Below are 20,316 nucleotides of genomic sequence, written 5' to 3' on the forward strand. Positions count from 1 at the left end.
AAGAAAGAGAATATCAGAGGTATCAGAAATGAAATAGGACTAAGGTTACAGTTCTGCTCCTAGGAATCTATCCAAGGGAAACAAAAACATGTGTCCACACAAAAACTTTTACGTGAATGTTCTTAGCAATATTATTCATAATAGTGAAAAAGTGGAAACAACTCAAATGACTATCAGCTACTCAACAGATAAATAAAATGTGTTTTATCCATAGAGTGAAATGTTATTTAGCAACAAAAAGAAATGAAGTACTGATACATGTTACAACGTGGATGAACCCTGAAAATATGTTAAGTGAAAGAAGCTAGATACATAGGACCACATATTGTTTGGCTCTATTTACATGAAATGTCCAAAATAGGGCAAATCCATGGAGATGGAAAGCAGATTGGTAGTAGCCTGAAGCCAGATAGACTTGAGGGTAGAAATGGAGGGTGACTGCTAGTGGGTACAAGGGATCTTTTTTAGGTAAGAAAAATGTTCTAAAATTGCTTGCAGTAATGGTTGCACAACTCCGTGAATATACTAGAAACCATTGAATTGTGTACTTTAAATAGGTGAATTATGTGATATCTGAATTATATCTCAATAGAGCTAATACTAAAAAAGAAGAAGAAATGAAGTTAAAAAGCAATTCCAGAATAAGGAGAATGATCATGATATCATGGCTACCAAAGAGGCTTTCGAATAGGAATAGGGCTTAGTGGTCTACTGCTGGATTTTAATATCTGTTTGGGGACAATGGATGTGGCTGCAGGCATATGTGAGGTGGAGAGGTTATAATTAAGATTCCTGCATGAATAATAGAGTCTGAAAGTGCTGCCTGTTCCCATAGACTAAAAAGTGTTTGCCCACAAGCCTAGAGAAATGATGAGAAAGCTTACTATCTCCCTGGAACTTGGGATGGGAAATAAACTGTCATCATGAGGAATCAAATGTCCCACATTGCTCAGGTGCGGGTGTGAGGGCCCATGTTGATGCTGTCTGTAAAGGTAGTAACCAAAAAGTACTAAGTTAACATAAAAAACTTATCCAGGATCATTTAATTACTTGGAGGCTTAGTAGAAAACACCAACCCTGAAAACCAATCTGTGGCAAACACTTTTACAAGATCAGGAGACTAAATATCTCATCTGAATATTTGGTCATTGTACAAGGTAATAAACCATATTTAGGAAAAAAAAATACGAGAGATTTGGCAGATACAACATTTTGAAGAAATAGAATTTCAAGAACTCAAAATAATGGAACAATTTGAGACTATCAAATAACTATGTTTAAGATTATTAAAACTTAGGAGGAATTAAAAACTGGCTGACTAGGATAGAGGAGAAAAGGAACTGATAGATCTGAAAGAAAAATCAAATAGAACTTTTTGAATTGAAGAATATAGTCAATGAAAGACAACAAACAAATGGACAAACCATCAAACACAATTCAATAAGCACTTAATTAGTAAATTAGACTATTGAAGAGAGAATAAAGTGGAGGGGAAATAGCCTGGGATGCAGCATAGCAAAGTAAAGAGATAGAAAACCTGAAAGGGTTGTTAATAGACATGTAGAGTAAGATAAGAAAGTCCAACATATGTCTAATAGGAATTTAAGAAGAGAAAATAAAGAGACTGAGAGAGAATAATTGTTCAAAGAGGCAATGGTTAGGAGTGTTCCAGAACAGAAAGCAGAAAGACATGTCTACATATTGAAGAAGTATATCAGTTCCCAAGTAGGACACATAAAAGTAAATCAGCACCTACATACATTGTGATGATACTGCACAGCATTAAAGACAAAGAGAAAAACTTATAATGGAAAAAGATACAAGAGAAAAAATATCAAGCTGACAACTTTACATCAGCAGTAGTAGATTCCAGGATTGGATAGTATCCTGAAATGGTTGTATTGGGGGAACCAGCCCCCAATATTTCCACGTAGGTTCTTTTTTGTTTTCCCTAAGTGTCAGCCGGTCTGAGAAATAAAGAGAAAGAGTACAAAGAGAGAAATTTTACAGCTGGGCCTCCAGAGGTGACATCACATATTGATAGGACCGTGATGATGACCCCAAGCCACAAAACCAGCAAGTTTTTATTAGGGATTTTAAAAGGGGAGGGGGTGTACAAATGGAGTAGGTCACAAAGATCACATGCTTCAAAAGGCAATAAGATCACAAGGCAAGGCAAAATTAGAATTACTGATGAGGGTCTATGCCCCACTGTGCACGCATTGTCTTGATAAACATCTTAACAGGAAACAGGGTTTTCTACCTAACAGGAAACAGATTTTCCTATTAAGAGCAGAGAACCAGCCTCACTAGAATTTACCAGCCTGGAATTTCCCAATCCTAGTAAGCCTGAGGGTACTGCAGGAGACCAGGGCGTATTTCAGTTCTTATCTCAACTGCATAAGACAGACACTCCCAGAGGGGCCATTCATAGACCTCCCCCCATTCCTTCCCCAGGGTTATTCCTTGCTGGGAAAAGAATTCAGCGATATTTCTCCTACTTGCACATCCATTTATAGGCCTTCTGCAAGAAGAAAAATATGGCTGTATTCTACCCGACCCCACAGGCAGTCAGATCTTATAGTTATCTTCCCTTGTTCCCTGAAAATCACCGTTATTCTGTTCTTTTTCAGGGTGCACTGATTTCATATGGTTCAAACACACATGTTTTATAATCAGATTTCATAATGTTCAAATACACATGTTCTACAATCAATTTATACAATAGTGGTCCTGAGGTGACGTACATTCTCAGCTTATGAAAATAACAGGATTAAGAGATTAAAGACAGGCATAAGAAATTATTATTATTATTATTACTTTAAAGAAATTGTAAGAGTATTATTTGGGAAGTGATAAATGTCCATGAAGTCTTCACAATTTATGTTCAGAGATTGCAGTAAAGAGAGTTGTAAGAAATTATAAAAGTATTAATTTTGGGAACTGATAAATGTCCATGAATTTGTGTTCTTCTGCCTTGGCTCCAACCGGTCCCTCCATTCGGGGTCCCTGACTTCCTACAACAGTGCTGAGAGAAAATAACTATCAATGCCAGAAGTCTTTGCCTAGCAGAATACATTTCAGCTAAAGACTGAGCTTACTACATTTAGCAGTTTTTTCAGCACTACTGAAAACTACTAAAGGATATATTTCAGCAAGCAGGATACTGAATACAGAGAAAAAGACTGGCATGCAGGAAACTATGGTGAGAAAGGAAGTAGGCAAATATATTGTTAAATTTAAATGTATTGTGAAAAATAAAGTAATAAAAATGAATACCAATATAGGGAAGTATTTAACAACAGGGTGAAACTAAAAACTTATAGAAACTGGAAGAAGAGATTAATGCGTTCTTAGATTCTTCTGTTGTTTAAGAAGAGAATAGAAATATTGAATAATTTTAGACTTCATTAGTTCAAGTATGTGTGTGTAAATTTTGGTTAACCACAAATGAAAAAGGAAATAAATCCAGTGGTGGCAGAAGTAAGCAAATAGGAATGTTATACCTATCAACACAACATAGGTAGAAATGAAAGAAAAAATAAAGAGTAAACATAAAATAATGTTAGAAGTGAGCACAAATATTACACAAGATTAAACTTTCCAGATAAAAGTTAGAGATTCTCCATCCTGGTCTACACGGTGAAACCCCATCTCTACTAAAAAATACAAAAAACTAGCCAGGCGAGATGGCGGGCGCCTGTAGTCCCAGCTACTTGGGAGGCTGAGGCAGGAGAATGGCGGAAACCCGGGAGGCAGAGCTTGCAGTGAGCCGAGATCCCGCCACTGCACTCCAGCCTGGGCGACAGAGCGAGACTCCGTCTCAAAAAAAAGAAAAAAAAAAAGTTAGAGATTCTGATTAAGATTTTAAAAGACAAAGACCAATTATATGGTGCTACAGGAGTCACATTTAAAAGATAATAAGAAAGATCAGAGGTGAAGATGTAAGAACAGGCAAACACTAATTAAAAGGGAAGAAATATATTATTATTAATATACTTCAAGGCCAAAAGCATGATTGGGGATGAAGAAAGTGAACAAAAAATTCATTTAGTAGATTTAATATTCCTTAGCCATTTATACCTAAGAAGGAGCACTGTATGAGAGAAACAATCAGAACTGAAGACAGGATAAATTGACAAATCAGCAGTTAAAATGGGAGTTTTCACTTCTTTCAGAAACTGCCAGATCATGTATTCTAAGAGTTAGTAAAGCTATTTACCAAAACAATTAGCAAACTTGATATAATGGACTTGGTACCCAGTGGACAATGAATATACATGCTTTTCAAGCACACGTGAGACATTTGTACCATGTATCAAAAACTAACCATAAACTAGAAAAACTAACCATAACCATAAAAAATCAGTTTTGACTGGGCATGGTGGCTTACACCTGTAATCCCAGCACTTTGGGAGATCTAGGTGGGTGGATCATGAGGTCAGGAGTTCAAGACCAGCCTGGCCAAGATGGTGAAACCCTGTGTCTACTAAAAATACAAAGAAAAAAAAAATGTGACTGGATGTGGTGGCATGTGCCTGTAATCCCAGCTACTTGGGAGGCTGATGCAGGAGAATCACTTGAACCTGGGCGGCAGAGATTGCAGTGAGCCAGGATCACGCCACTGTACTCCAGCCTGGGTGACAGAGCAAGACTGTCTCAATAAATAAATAAATAAATAAATAAAATTGGTTTTTCAGTAAATAGCAAAAAATATTTGTCATGGACCAAAAAGCAACAGAATTCATAACAATACCAAAATACACAGTTAAAAGTCCATTTAATTGGAAAATTAAAATCAGACATCAAAAGAAGAAACTAGAATGAAAATTATGAAATATTTACAACTCTATGACCAAAACTGAATTTCAGTACTTGAATGATACACGTAAGGTAACTTTGTTTTTTAAGTTTTAAACTCACATACTTAAAAATAATAGAGAAAGAAAATGTGTGAGCCAGGCATTCAACTTAAGTTAGTAAAAAGTTACAGACTAAACCTAAAGAAAGCAGATGGAATGGAATAATGAAGTTAAGGGCATAAATTAATGAACTAAAAAACAAAATAATCCTAGAAAAGATTAGTCCAACCAAAAGTTGGTTCTTTGAAAATATTAATAGATAAAGCCTTGGTAAATTTAATTAATGTAAAAGAGAGGAAGAACAAATAAGTAATTTAGTAATTTTGGAAAGGAGAAAGCATAACTGAAGATGAAGTCAATATTTATAAAAACCATACTAAAAAAAATTTTCTGGAATCATGTGTATTACCTAAATTGGTCAAGAATGTATAGAAAATTCAAATTGACCCATAACCATTAAAGAAATAAAGTTGGTAGTTAAAAAATTTCCTTTAAAAAAGACTATTCCTGAGTGGTTTTATTGTCAAATTTTACCAAATTGTCAAGGAATTTAGAATCCCTGCCTTAAATAAACTTCCAGAAAATAGAGTAATGGTGAAAACATAGAAATTCACTTTGAGTCTAGTATAACCTAGACACCGAAAGCAGATAAGAATAACTTATGAAAGGAAAATTATAAATCATTGAATAGTAAATGCTCATGGAATGGATGCAAAAATTCTAAGTAAAATATTAACAAATCATGAGCAATTATGAGTAATTTCAAATTATGAACAATTTTATGGTAATCATACCTTTTACTATCAAGGTAACATTATTAAGATCCTAGAATGAATCGTTTTTAGATGCATTTTATTTAGTTTTTTCTTCATTTTTCTTTCTATCAACTTTTAAGTTCTGCGGTACATGTGCAGGAGGTGCAGATTTGTTACATAGGAGTGCCATGGTTTGCTGCACAGATCAACCCAGTGCCTAGGTATTAAGCCTAGGATCTGTTAGCTATTCTTCCTGATGCTCTCCCTCCCCTCATCCCCCTCAACAGGCTCCAGTGTGTGTTATTCCCCGTTATGAGTCCATGTGTTCCCATCATTCAGCTCCCACTTATAAGTGAGAACATGTGGTGTTTGAATTTCTGTTCCTGTGTTATTTTGCAGAGGATAACGGCTTCCAGTTCCATCCATGTCCCTGCAAAGGACATAATCTCATTCCTTTATAGCTACATAGTATTCTATGGTGTATATGTACCACATTTTCTTTGTCTAGTTTATCACTGATGGGCATTTGGGTTGATTCCATGTCTTTGCTATTGTGAATAGTGCTGCAGCGAACATAAGCATGCATGTTTCTTTATAACAGAATGATTTATATGCCTTTGGGCATATAGCCAATAATGGGATTGCTGGGTAAAATAGTATTTCTGCCTCTAGGTCTTTGAGGAATCGTCACATTGTCTTCCACAATGGTTAAACTAATTTACACTCCACCCAACAGGGTAAAAGCATTCCTATTTCTCCACAGCCTAGCCAGCATATGTTGTTTATTGACTTCTTACTAATTGCTATTTTTCTGGCGTGAGATGGTACCTCATTGTGGTTTTGATTTGCATTTCTCTAATGATCAGTGATGTTGAGCTTTTTTTTCATGTTCATTGGCTGCATAAATGTCTTCTTTTGAAAACTGTTCATGTTCTTTGCTCATTTTTTAATGGGGTGGTTTTTTTTCTTGTATATTTGTTTAAGTTGCTTGTGAATTCTGGATATTAGACTTTTGTCAGATGGATAGATTGCAAAAATTTTTTCCCATTCTGGATGTTATTTGTTCATTCTGGGGATAGTTTCTTTTGCTGTGCAGAAGCTCTTTAGTTTAATTAGATCTCTTTTGTTAATTTTTTTATTTTGATGCAATTGCTTTTGGGTTTTCCTCATGAAGCCTTTGCCTGTGCATGTGTCCTGAGTACTATTGCCTAGATTTTCTTCCAGGGTTTCTATGGTTTTGGGTTTTACATTTAAGTTCTTAATCCATCTTGAGTTAATTTTTGTATAAGGTATAAGTGTGGGATCTACAGCCAATATCATACTGAATGGGCAAAATCTGGAAGCATTCCCCTTGAAAACCAGCACAAGACAAGGATGCCATCTTTCACCACTTTTATTCAACATAGTATTGGAAATTCTGGCCAGGGCAATCAGGCAAGAGAAAGAAAGAAAGCACATCCAAATAGGAAGAGAGAAAGTCAAGTTAGCTTTGTTTACAGATGACATGATCCTATTTCTAGAAAATCCCATTGTCTCAGCCCAAAAGTTTCTTAAGCTGATAAGCAACTTCAGCAAAGTCTCAGGATACAAAATCAATGTGTAAAAATCACTAGCATTTCTATACACCAACAACAAGCATGCAGCAAGCCAAGTAATGAATGAACTCTCATTCACAATTGCTACAAAGAGAACAAAACACCCAGGAATATAGCTAACAAGGGAACTGAGGGACCTCTATAAGGACATCTACAAACCACTGCTCATGGAAATTAGAGGGGAAACAAGCAAATAGAAAAACATTCCATGCTCATAAATAGGAAGAATCAATATCATGAAAATGGCCATACTTCCCAAAGTAATTTATAGATTCAGTGCTATTCCTATTAAACTACCATTGACTTTCTTCACAGAATTAGGAAAAACTATCCAAAAAAGAACCTGTATAGCCAAGACAATCTTAAGGAAACAACAACAACAACAACAATAACAAAAAAAACCCGCAAAGCTGGAGACAACACACTACCTGACTTCAAACTATATTATAAGATGACAGTAACCAAAACAACATGGTGCTAGTACAAGAGCAGACACGTAGACCAATGGAACAGAATAGAGAACTCAGAAATTCTAAGACCACACATCTACAGCCACCTGATCTTTGACAAACCTGACAAAAACAATGAATGGGGAAAGGATTCCCTATTTAATAAATGGTACTGGGAGAACTGGCTAGCCACATACAGCAAATAGTCTTTTCAATTTATTTTTTATTTTAATTTTAATTTTAATTTTTTGTTGAGACAGAGTCTCGCTCTATCTCCAGGCTGGAGTGCAGTGGCATGATTGGCTCACTGCTACCTCCACCTCCTGGGTTCAAGCGAGTCTCCTGCCTCAGCCTCCTGAGTAGCTGGGACTACAGGCGTGCACCACCATGCCCAGCTAATTTTTGTATTTTCAGTAGAGATTGGGTTTCACCATGATGGCCAGGATGGTCTCGATCTCTTGACCTTCTGATCCGTCTGCCTCGACCTCCCAAAGTGCTGGGATTACAGGCGTGAGCCACTGTGTCTGACCTAAATTGGTATTTTTAATTGACAATTTTACTATAGGCAAAATGATTTCAACCTGTGAATCTTAGGGAGGACACAATCAATCAGAAAAAGGTAATGTTATTTCTGATATTTCCTCTTTTCACTTCAGTCTATTAAAATTATCTTTCTTATTTATCTCAAATATAGGTGTATTATATTTAAAGATTCATGAGCAATTTGGAATTGCCTCAAGAATATCAAGGTTTGATATTCTATTTTTAAATTCACCATCTTATTAGCTGAGGAAAAAATATTCTAATAAATGGAGAAAAAGTGTTTGATACAACTCAATAGCCAGCCAAGGCAAAAACAAATATAACTTAGTAAATCAGGAATATTCTTAGTAAACTATGAGCAGAAAGAAATTCTTGAATCTGATAAAGAATATCTACCACAAATTTACAGTAAATATTCTTAAGGCAAAATGCTTGTCACATTTTCTTTAGAGTTAGGAACAAAACAAGAACAGTACTTCAGCACTTTTAGCAAGTACATTTGCCCTAGGTTATATGATTAGCTACATTAAAAATACAAGAGAAAATACAAATAAATTATTTAGAACAAATAAAGTTTAGTGAGGTTACTTTATAGTCCCAAATCAATGACATTCCTATACTCCAGTAACAATCAATGAGGAAATACAATTTTTAAAAAATTCCATTCAAAATAATAGTAGAAAGCTTTGCACAGCTAAGAATAATCTAATAAATGACATGTAATGCTTTAATGGAGAAAAATATACATCTTTATTCAAAGTTATAAAAGAAGACAAATACATGGAAGATTTAGAATTGTAAAACTGTTTCCCCCCGAGTTGATATGTAGATATAATTAGTCAAAATCCCACAAGATTATAGTGAATTTGACAAGCTGATCTCAAAATTGTCATGGAAGTATAATAGGCTACTAATAGCCAAGAAATTTTGAATAAGATTAATGAGGGTATACTTAACCTATCAGATATCAGTATTAATTCTAAGCTGTGTTCATTATAATAGTATGGTGTTGGTACAGGGAAGAACAAGTAGACTATTAGAATAGATACAGAGCACAGAAACAAACCCACATATTTGTGAGAACTCAGTATATAAGATGTAGCATTGCAAATCAATTTTGGAATGGATGGGCTTGTCAATACATGGTTATAAATAAAGATTTTCCACTTTATCCCACACAAAAAGGTAAAATCCATGACACTATAAAGTACTTTATAAGTTATGAGCCACAAACTAGGAAAGATGTTTTGCGTGATTTGTGATTAAGAAAGGAGTGACATTCAGGGACTACAAATTAATAAGGAAAAAGACTTAACTCCAAATGAGCAAAGGATGAATAGATATTTATGCAAAGGTTAAATAATTCAAATGACCAATAAACATTTGAAAAGATGCTCAGCCTCAATAATCAGTGAAATGAAATTTAAAATAATAATCAGCTATCATTTTATACTTTAAATTTTTTACTTATAGTAACATTTTTTGGGAATGGAGAGGAATGTAATTTCGTCACTGCTATTGGGATGGAAGTTTCATCACTTTTTTTTGCCTAAATATATTATTACTCTATAATTTGACAATTCCACTTATCGATATCCGCTTTAAAGATAGACTTACATGTGTATATAAGGAGGTATATACAAGAATGTTCACTGTATCATTGTAATAATGAAGCATTGGAAACAACCCATCTGTCCATCAGTAGGAAATGAATATATAAATGGATATATTTGTATGGTAAAATAATTTACAACAGTTAAAATGAGGTAAATTGCATATATTTACAGTTACATACCATAACACCTTAATATTGAGTAAAAAAAAGTTTCAAAAGAAGATTCAGTGTATGATGTGATTTGTGATTTGTAAAAAATGTTAAATGTGATAAACAGTACAATATATTTTTTAGTCATACATACTTACATAGCAAAATATAAAAATATGGACAACAAATACACACCAGTTTCAAGGTTAGAGTTCTCTCTAGAGATGGAGAGGAATAGAATGCTTAATAGTCTTTGTAATTTTCTATAATATTCTCTTTAATTTTCTGAAATACTGAAATATTTCATAATTTAAAAAACTGGAAAACAAAAATTGGTTACTTTTCATTCTCATGCATATTCACTGTATCGAATAGTTGACTAATTTTTCCAGTGTTATCAGCTGACCACAAAAAACTCTATTATGTAACCACTCCATGACCCTTTCAACTAGAAATGAATAGAAAACAGCTATTTTGTTTATGCATCATCTGTTGAGTTTAGCAAGGCTGCAGACTCAAAAGCCTTCTTACTAACTTTCTCTTTAGAATAGCACAGTGTCAGGAAGGAACCCAAAATTATTGATTCATAAAATATTTTATTTTATTTTTTTAAAAAAACCTCATTTTATATTGAATCAGTGAAAAGGAATTGAATTTTGTGGAAAATTTTGAAACAAAGATTGACATAACTTATTTTCACAAAGTATTTTATGAAGCAGACAAAAATCAAAAGAAATTATCTAACCTAAATTTATTAAACATTGAATTTATAAATATTAGCTGGACTTTTTTTGTTAACGTAATTTTTAAAATATCATTCATATATTTATGCCAATGGAATTGAGATTGCAGCAATTTTTATCTGATGAATTCCCTAAGTACCTCATCTTCATACCCTATAACGTGAACATCAGTTCAGAGCTTGATGCATAATTCATTTTCTAGATATTTGAAAACCTAAGGATCTAGAAGGAAGAATTTAGAAGATTAGGAAATTCTCAACTAATTTGCATTCCAAAAATACTTTTATTGTAGAAAAATTGATTAGAGGTCTCTGTAATAAGAGTTCTACTTCATTCAAGTGTTTGGTATTTCATTAATTTATTTACTTCTGGAAAATTTTGAGGTGATCCTCAAAATTCAATTTTCTCTTCATCCTTTAGCACAGAAATTTTAGACTGAGTTATAAGAATTTAATCAGAAATGAAGATTAACTGTTTCTGATATTGAAGTAATAAGGAAATTATCCTATTTGTCAAAAACTCAATTTGCATGCAGTTGTCAGAAATTCCCTTTGGGTATAAAAAGATTTGGGATCAACACCTATGGGTAAATAAATAAATAAGCAAAGTGAATAACATCTGTATAAAATGTTCACTGTTTAAGCTGTTAGTAATGAATTTAAAAAATCACAAGTCTAATCGAACTAATCACACACAGTGTTAAAATTAGAATCATAAATGTTGATGTGAATTTTTTGTTGTCTGGAAGAATGATTTTGCTTGCAGGAAAGACTATTTGGGGATTTATTTTTGGTTTTAGAAACTGGCATTCAGTTTTATAGTGCTATAATTTAAAAAATTGAGACCTTCTTTAGGCTTTTCTGTTCATTCAATTAACTCTATAAGTCTAGCAGATATTAACAATCACTTTAAAAAACCTTTGAAAAATTTCCAGTTCCATTTATAAAACTCAGCTAAATAAAATATCTTCAAACATTTGAAATGGTTAATAAATTTTATATATTCTGTTTCCTTTTAAATACTTTGGATGTCTCAATTAACAAAACCTTCCTGAGTAATTAATGCACAAATATAACCAACTAAATTTATAAATAGGCTGTACCATAAATTATCTTAAATTTCCAATACTATTTGGAAATTTAAGATTTAAAATCACAGGTACAAATTATTCAATTATATTCTGAATAGAAGTCAAAGACTGCCTAGTATCCACAGAGCCCCTCAGTCTTTTTCTTTCACTCTTGTAAGTAATACCCCTCCTTCCTAGCGCTGGTGATTTGAGTATACCCCGATCCTTAACAGACTTCTATGCTACCATCCTGAGAAGTCCTATCTTATTCCTTAATCTAAAGATCCTATCCCACTCCTGTGACAAAGACAGTTATATGAGTTAGCTTAGCGTAACTACTATACTTCTCTTTCTGACTTTCCCAGAGTGTAGCTGAATCTTTCTTCAGTTTTTCTTATAACCAAGACCTAATGAGACTAGAGCCTTTCCAACATTTTGTTGATAAAATGAATACATATGATAAATATAATAATTATTATTTTTGTTGTTGTTGTTGTTGAGACGGAGTCTCGCTCTGTCGCCCAGGCCGGAGTGCAGTAGCCGGATATCAGCTCACTGCAAGCTCCGCCTCCCGGGTTTACGCCATTCTCCTGCCTCAGCCTCCTGAGTAGCTGGGACTACAGGCGCCCGCCACCTCGGCCGGCTAGTTTTTTGCTTTTTTTTTTTTTTTTTTTTTAGTAGTGACGGGGTTTCACCGTGTTAGCCAGGATGGTCTTGATCTCCTGACCTCGTGATCCGCCCGTCTCGGCCTCCCAAAGTGCTGGGATTACAGGCTTGAGCCACCGCGCCCGGCCTATAATAATTATTTTTAAAAGACACCAGGCTGTTCATAAGAGTGATAAATACATTTGGAAAATTTGCAACAGGATATGCGCTTGCTTTGGTTTTGGGAAGCTAGGATAGTAAAGATTAATATTTCATTCATTCATTTATTTGCTTATTTTACCAAGGCCAAGGGAGGAGAGGGAAAAAATAAGTAGAAAATATCAGTGAGCAATGGGAAAGGAAACAGTTAACAAATCCCTTAAAATCTCAGAAAAAAATTAGGATTGGCCTCACACCACCTGATATGTTCCATTCTCCTCATTTGTTGGATGGGCCAATATCTTAGAATGTTCTAGATGTAAAAATATATTTCAACTTCTTTGGTACCTTGATTGATAATGCTGTCTGGGTGCTAGATTGAGAATAATGGTGAAGTGTGTTCAATCTCAGCAGGAAAGAATGCCCTATTAGCAAGCAATGCCTGCCAATACTGATGAAGGGAAGGCACCCTTGTGATATTTGCTATCCTCTGCAGGCTTTGGAGTGTAATATAGAAATGTTTCCACACAGGGCCAACATTAAGATGTGTTGATAGGCAGACTATATACACGTTGGGGATGCCTGGGAGTCACAAACAAGTCTAAGCCTGAAAATAGTCAATGCCAGTCAGGGTGTTCTGATAGGAAGTAAAGGGGATGCAGCTGCAGGGCCTAATGTTACCAAGCCAGCCTCTAGTTTGTGGGATAGTGGTAAGAGAAGGTTAAGCAGGGTGCCAAGACAAGGGCTCAGGAAACAGGGCAAAAGCCCAGCTATTGGACTGGGAGATAAGGTGAGGGCTTGCTTTTTGAACGAGGCAATGATCTAAGAACTATAATGAAAGTTCAGAGATAAGCAGCAAAATCTGACTTGATGCTGAACTGAGGAGTTACTAGCATAGAGCTATGTAATTTCCTCTATCATAGCCTGGCCCAAAATGAGGCAGGAGGTAAGAGATAATGTCAGATATGTAGACTGGGATTTTATAGGGACAGGAAACCTGACAGTTCTTTACATGCTTCTTTATTTGCTGCCTCACGCTCTCCAGCCTTTCCACTATTAGAGATTATACTCAAGACTGTAGGAACCACCACCAAAGATTTAGAGCTGTGAAAAACCCAAATTGTTTAAAAGTGGCATGTTCTTAGTATGTTTATTTGGAATATTGTATCACATAGAGGTTAATTGAAGTGGTGTAGTTAAACCATGGATTAAAAATCATATCCGTTGGCTCACTTGGGACCATAAATTCTAGCTATAACTTTATTTGTGTGGGTGGGAAACTGTGTTTCATGCTTCAAGCACATGATGCTCATAATCTGTTTGAAGAGTAACTGTCGCTCACTAGATTGTTGTTTTGACAGCATATACGTAGAATAGATAAGCAGATACATTTTTTGATACAAGGAAGAACCAAACTAGATAATCTTAAATTCATTCAGAAATTTATGTTAGAAAGTAAAGAAAATCTCATTAATCCATCTCCACTGGTTTGAATTTATGATTGCCAACCTAGAACAGCCAAGTGTTGTTGTTTAATCTACCTAAGAAAATTTGATAAGCCAGTATACTAATTCTACTTAAGAAAGCGTATTGTTTTAAATTTTATTTTGCAAAGTGTTGTACATAAATCAGTACTGCTAATTACAAATAAGTTTTACTTATTAAAGGAGATTCCACAAACATATAATTCACACATACTTAAAGTTTATATTTATTCTAAAATTTTGTTTAAGATTTTACAGATCCAGACTGATCTTCCTTAATTGGTTGTAATTAGTACAGTGTGTGTGTGTGTGTATGTATTTAAGAATCACAGAAAGCTTTGACTTTATGCATTTCCCCCTTCCTCCCTCTTCACCCTCCAGGTTTTTACCCAGTCTTGCTAGGTCAGCGTTAGAAAAAAATCTGGCAGATGCTACAATAGAAATAAATACTGATGACAATTTGGAGCCAGAACTGAAGGATTACAAATGTAAGTATTTGATTTGGTTCTTTTTTTTAAAGTGAAATAATAATTAGCAAACATTTGATGCTATTTATTTTAATTCCAGTTAAAAATGTTTTTGGTTTTCATCTACTTTGATTTATATATTAGTTTGAAGAAATGAATCTGATTTTTATTAAGTTTGAAAAACACAAGTAAAATCTTAGAATATTTGCTTCATTTCAGTACATACTAGATACAATTCCCCTGACCCTTATGACTCACAAGTGATGCTAATTGATACTTTGAGAATTCCTGCTGTAAATCACCGTGTCTAATTTTGACAAATGTACTTTTTCCAAATGTATTTCACCAGTGAATCTAGAATGCTGTTTTCTTTGCACATTTACATTTTGAGGGTCAGCGATGTCCAATATGTTAGAGAAACTTTCCTAGGTTGATACAAACTAAAATAATAATCAGAATATGCATGTCATCGTATTCCTTCCATTTCTACCTGTATTGTCTTTTATGGTACTTTTTCTTCTGGATAGCCATAAATATAATTTTGAGTTCTGGGGAGATTTAGTTCTTCATTTAAAAGCTTTCTATTCTTCAATTAGAACACAATGAAAGATTTTCAATTTTTTAAAAATGTAAATACCTATTTTATTGAAGCAACCAATGTGTGACCACCCTTTAAAAGGGACTATTGTGGTTTTCTTTGTAGCAGATGCTTTTAATCATTGGGGCTGCACTGAGACAAGAATTTGGTATTGAGAAAATAAGATGACTTTTTTAGAGTCAAATTATAAACTCAGCATACTGAGGGATCTGAATACAGATACACAGAGTCAACTCAAAGAAAAGGAATAATATTGTATTCTCAATATTATTTGAGTGAGTCTATTAAATATCCAAAGAACGACTGTCATTCAGACTGCCGATTGTTTGGTCTTGGTTACTGGCTAGTGTTAGCAGTGCTCATCTAAGCCTCGTGTAGGAGATAAGGAGCCTAAGTGAAGAGACTTTTACTTGTCTGGTTCCATTCATCTTTAAGGCCATCTCTCTTGTACAGAATTCATTTAATTAACTCTCCATGTTCATATAACAACCTTCTGATGAGGAATTGACTTTCCACGCAGGTTCCCTCCAATTAATATGCTGGTTATGGCAACCAACATTTCATAGTCCATGTGAAAGTTACAATTGCCATATAATATTTTGCAATTCTGATTTTACATCAGAATATATATAGAGAGAAATCAGAATATGTATCTTTAATATTCTCCTGAAAGTTAGATTTGCCCTCAGTTATGATGACAAAATCAGGTTTACAGCCTACTAGGCTGAAAAACCTTGACAAATTTACCAAAATAATGCCATTCTGTGGGTTTCTTAGAAGATAGCTAGCCAACTTTCTGCCACAGAAGTGCTAACATCACCATTCTCTGAGTGTGTTTCCCTTTTTGAGGTTGATGTTTTAACAATAAACATTGGTTGAGTGAATAAACTTGTCCTTAAGGCATAAATCTACTGAGTGGATGTATTCCATAAACTAAACCATAGATAGCATCAGATGCTGTTTGAATCTGAAATTATGTGCGCCATCTCAACATACAACTAGATAGTAGATTCACTGCCATATCCCTGCTCTTTCTTTCCCTTTACAGTTTTATACTGGGTGTATTTCAGAGACCTAATGGTAGTAAATAAATAGTAAACTCTCAGTGTTACAGCTCATGGTTTTCGTTCCCTGTAGAACTTGTAAATAAAAGGAAAATGGCAAGGATCTATTGAAGGGCGAAGTTACTGTCAAGATCTATTGTGCTGTGTCAAATGTGTAGCACTCCGCAGTGATTAAACAGGGTGACGATTATTTTTAGCTCAGACTTGTTCACAGTACTCCATAGAAGCAAACATTGCTTTTCTCCATTGTTTTTCAAAACGCTTAGCACAAAAGTCACATTCTAGTGGAGAAACAAACTGTAATTTTCTTATTTGAAGTAGAAAAAAAAAAGATGGGTGAATTGTTTAAGGCATTGTGTATTTGCTTGCTAAAGTATTTCCACAGGTTGGAATGTTATTTGGAGTAAAATATTAAATATATCCCATGTGGTAGAAAGAATGTCAGACTAGACTAAATTCTGTTTTAAGCTCTACTCGTATTAGCTGGGTGATTTTGACAAAATTACGTAGTGTATGTTTTTAGTATTCTCATTATTCTTTCCTCTTTGAATTACATGAAATCATATGAGAAAAAAATGAGGTGAAGCTTTAGCTAGGGATCTGGCACATAGAAGGTCCTTAATAAATGATAGCTTCTATCATTGTAATGATTAGTATTACTAAAATACCTGCTACTATTAATGTTATTAATATTATTATTGAACTTGAAACATGTCAGTGAACATGTCATGCGTATCTGGTTACTGTAGGGAATACGTAGCAGATATGTTCCCTGACTTCAAGAGGTTTTCCAGGAACTCATAATCTATTCTAGGTCAACCTATTTAAAGCAAATAAGGAATAATATAATAATTATTACAAAATAATTGCATAAGACAGAGGTTCCCAATCTAGCTGGATATGAAAATCACCTGGGTGGTTATTTGAAAATATAGGCCTCCTGCACCAACCTTGCAAATAGTAATTTTAAAATATTCATTTTGTTATGTTTATTTGTAGTGTGTATATACATATATATATATATATCACAATTTAAGTGATTTATCCAATACATTTATCCAAAGTGATTTATAAATAGCTGAGACTAGAGGCATGCGCCACCATGCCCTGCTAATTTTTGTATACACACACACACACACGCAACACACATATATATGTATAAAGAAAGAGAGAGACAAAGGTTGCACTGTTATCCAGGCTGGAGTACAGTGGTGCAATCATGGCTCACTGTAGCCTCAACCTCCCGGGCTCAAGCAATCCTTCTGCCTCAGCCTCCTGAGTAGCTGGGACTACAGGCATGTGCCATCAGGCCTGGCTAATTTTTAAAATTTTTTGTAGAGACAGGGTCTCTCTGTGTTGCCCAGGCTGGTCTTAAACCCTTAAAGTCAAGTGATCCTTCTGCCTTGGCCTCCTAAAGTGCTGATGACGGGCATGTGCCATTGCACTTGGCTGAAAATAGTAATTTAAGAGTTCTGTGGTAGGTTAGTTCATCTGTATTTTTTACTAGAGCTATAGGAGATTATCTTAAGGGGCTTCTGAATTGGTGCACACTAAAAAATAATATTCAAGGTACTTTGGAGCTTTTGAATTTAGGTGTATTTAACTTATGTATGTGTTATAGTCTCTGACCAAACAAGCTTATGAAGGTGGCTTGACTGTATTCTGGTTTTGTTTTGTTTTGTTTTAGTTTCTCACAATTATATATATACTGTTTTCTATCTACATTGTTTTAAAGAAAATTTGTTACCTTTTGGAGCATTTTGTATCTAGAGCTGTGGTGTTTTATTACTACTCTCAAGCTTATTTCTTTAGATGTTAAATTAAAATCCACAGATATTACTGAAGGTGTATTGCGTTCTATGTTGGGTGGCTTGGCATCTCTGAGGACAGTGCTATGAATAATTATCTGTCCTGTGTGAAATGTTTAGGTGAAGTAACATCTGGAACTCTGAGGATTGGTGCTGTTAGTGCTCCGATCTATAATGCGCACGAGAAAATGAAAGTGCCTGATGTTCTTTTCTATGACAACATTCAGGTAAGAGTATTGCTTTGTGTTCTTGGGTAAATCACTTAGATTATGGTAGTAAACTCCAATTCAAGTGAAATTGACATGTAATTATTTTTGTGATTTCCTAAATTTAATTTAGATGATGCAGAATGAAGTGTTGAACATTTTGCGTGTGTGTGTGTGTGAGATGGAGTCTCACTCTGTCGCCTAGGCTGGAGTGCAGTAGCACGATCTCGGCTCCACCTCCCAGGTTCAAGCGATTCTTCTGCCTCAGTCTCCTGAGTAGCTGAGACTAGAGGCATGCGCCACCATGCCCTGCTAATTTTTGTATATTTAGTAGAGACAGGGTTTCACCATATTGGCCAGGCTGGCCTCGAACTCCTGATCTCGTGATCCGCCTGCCTCGGCCTCCCAAAGTGCAAGTATTATATGAGCCACCATGCCTGGCCGAACATCTTTTATTAAGACATAAGACAGAAAACAGAAAATTTTTTCCAAAGATACTTAAAAATTGGAGGAATTGTTGCTATGATTAGGGTAATAAAGTGTATATATATATATATTTACACACACACACAATTATATGTGTAATTTTATATACAATTTTTAAATTAAAATAAACATTTAAAAATTAAACACAAAACAGAGCTATCATCCTCTCTTTTACTTGCTTGTTAAAAGATTTCAGTAGTTCAGAGGGATATGTCCTATGCATCCTTTTTCTCATACTCTTCTTTTTCCTGCAAGTTCCTGGTATTTTTCTTTTATTTCCTTTTCTTTTTTAAAGGAGAACAGCAGAGGCTCTCCTTGTAAACTAGCCAACAGTTATGGACCTTCCACTAAAACGTAGAAGTTTGTATCTAGAAAACTTTATTGTAGATGTTTACTTTAATAAGAATTTTTTTTAGAGAAAATTACCTATAATATAAAAATTTTTTCTTTTCCAACTTTTCTGTCAAGTGGCTATGTATTTTATAGTAAAACACCTACTTAAAATTTTCTATAATACATTTTAGGTTATATTAACTTTATAGGTATCTAGATATATTATTCTTAATAAAAATCTTGGTTAAAAATTCTGAAATCTGTCAAAACTATAATAATTTTGTATGGCATAGAAAAGAGTATAACCTTGATTTGATTTTTATCCATTCTATAGCCAATTAACTAATGTTTTATTTTTCTTCTGGAGCATTAATGCTCTTGCACAATCAGTAGACAAATGAACAGAAAATAAAGTTACTTATAAGATACAAAAGTTGAAAAAAATCTTGCCTGTCAAAGACAAAAACATGATTATGAGGAAAACATACTATTTCCAAGCACTGATAGTATTACACTGTATTCATATAGTGGAAAGGAACAAAGAGACAAAGAACCAGGAAACTGTTATAAATGACAATTTGAAAAACTCCTTGGTGGCAAAGATTGAAAAGACTTCACAGGATGTAAGAATGTAGGAAATTCAGTAGCAGCAAAGACCATTGTGCCCTTGAACACAATGTCTGTTGCCATGGTGTTTGTGACATGGACATTTAGGACGCAGGGCTGCCATGAACTTTACAGAGTGGCCCTGAAGGACTTTTCGTAAGCTATCTCCAAACATACCTTCTGTTCTTAAAGCATTATGAATTAGCCATTAATGAAAACTTTTTAGCTGCACCAATTCAATGGACAGTAGCTTGATTAAATTTGCTTCCATTGTGTATATTATTACTTCCTTTTATGCCGTACTTCATCTTTGAAGCAGTAGTCAGTGCCTCTTGCAGACTGAGGTGCTTCTGTATCATCTTGTTGTTCTATGCCCTGTTGTCTCCTTACCACATTGTGTTGAAATGGACTTTTGAAATGTGTTTTTCCATATCACTAAGGCACAGTCCTGTTTTCTTTATTTAATATTTCCAGCAAATACTAAAGTGCCTGGCACGTAGTAACTGCCAAGTAAATATGTGTTGAGTGGATTAATAAAATAATGAGTAAGATTTTGAATGTTCTTGATAAAGGGTATTACTTTATTAAACCTTCCATTAAGGAATATTACACTTGCAGCAGTAAGGAGAAGTTGGAGGAAAGAGAAATTAATAGCCTCTTAATAAGCCTAAGGAGTTTT

The 20,316-nt window shown here is 34.5% G+C and overlaps 1 protein-coding gene across 1 annotated transcript in view; it reads left to right on the forward strand.

The window, feature by feature from the left end:
* Nucleotides 1-20,316, forward strand: part of VWA8 (von Willebrand factor A domain containing 8) — a 402,889-nt gene that overhangs the window by 163,757 nt on the left and 218,816 nt on the right. Inside the window, exons 18-19 of the mRNA XM_011943037.1 lie at nt 14,451-14,557; nt 18,127-18,233. Coding sequence (XP_011798427.1) covers nt 14,451-14,557; nt 18,127-18,233 — 214 coding nt within the window. The remainder of the gene's footprint in view (nt 1-14,450; nt 14,558-18,126; nt 18,234-20,316) is intronic.

Source organism: Colobus angolensis, unplaced genomic scaffold (assembly GCF_000951035.1).
Source record: "Colobus angolensis palliatus isolate OR3802 unplaced genomic scaffold, Cang.pa_1.0 Scaffold214, whole genome shotgun sequence".
Taxonomy (NCBI): domain Eukaryota; kingdom Metazoa; phylum Chordata; class Mammalia; order Primates; family Cercopithecidae; genus Colobus; species Colobus angolensis.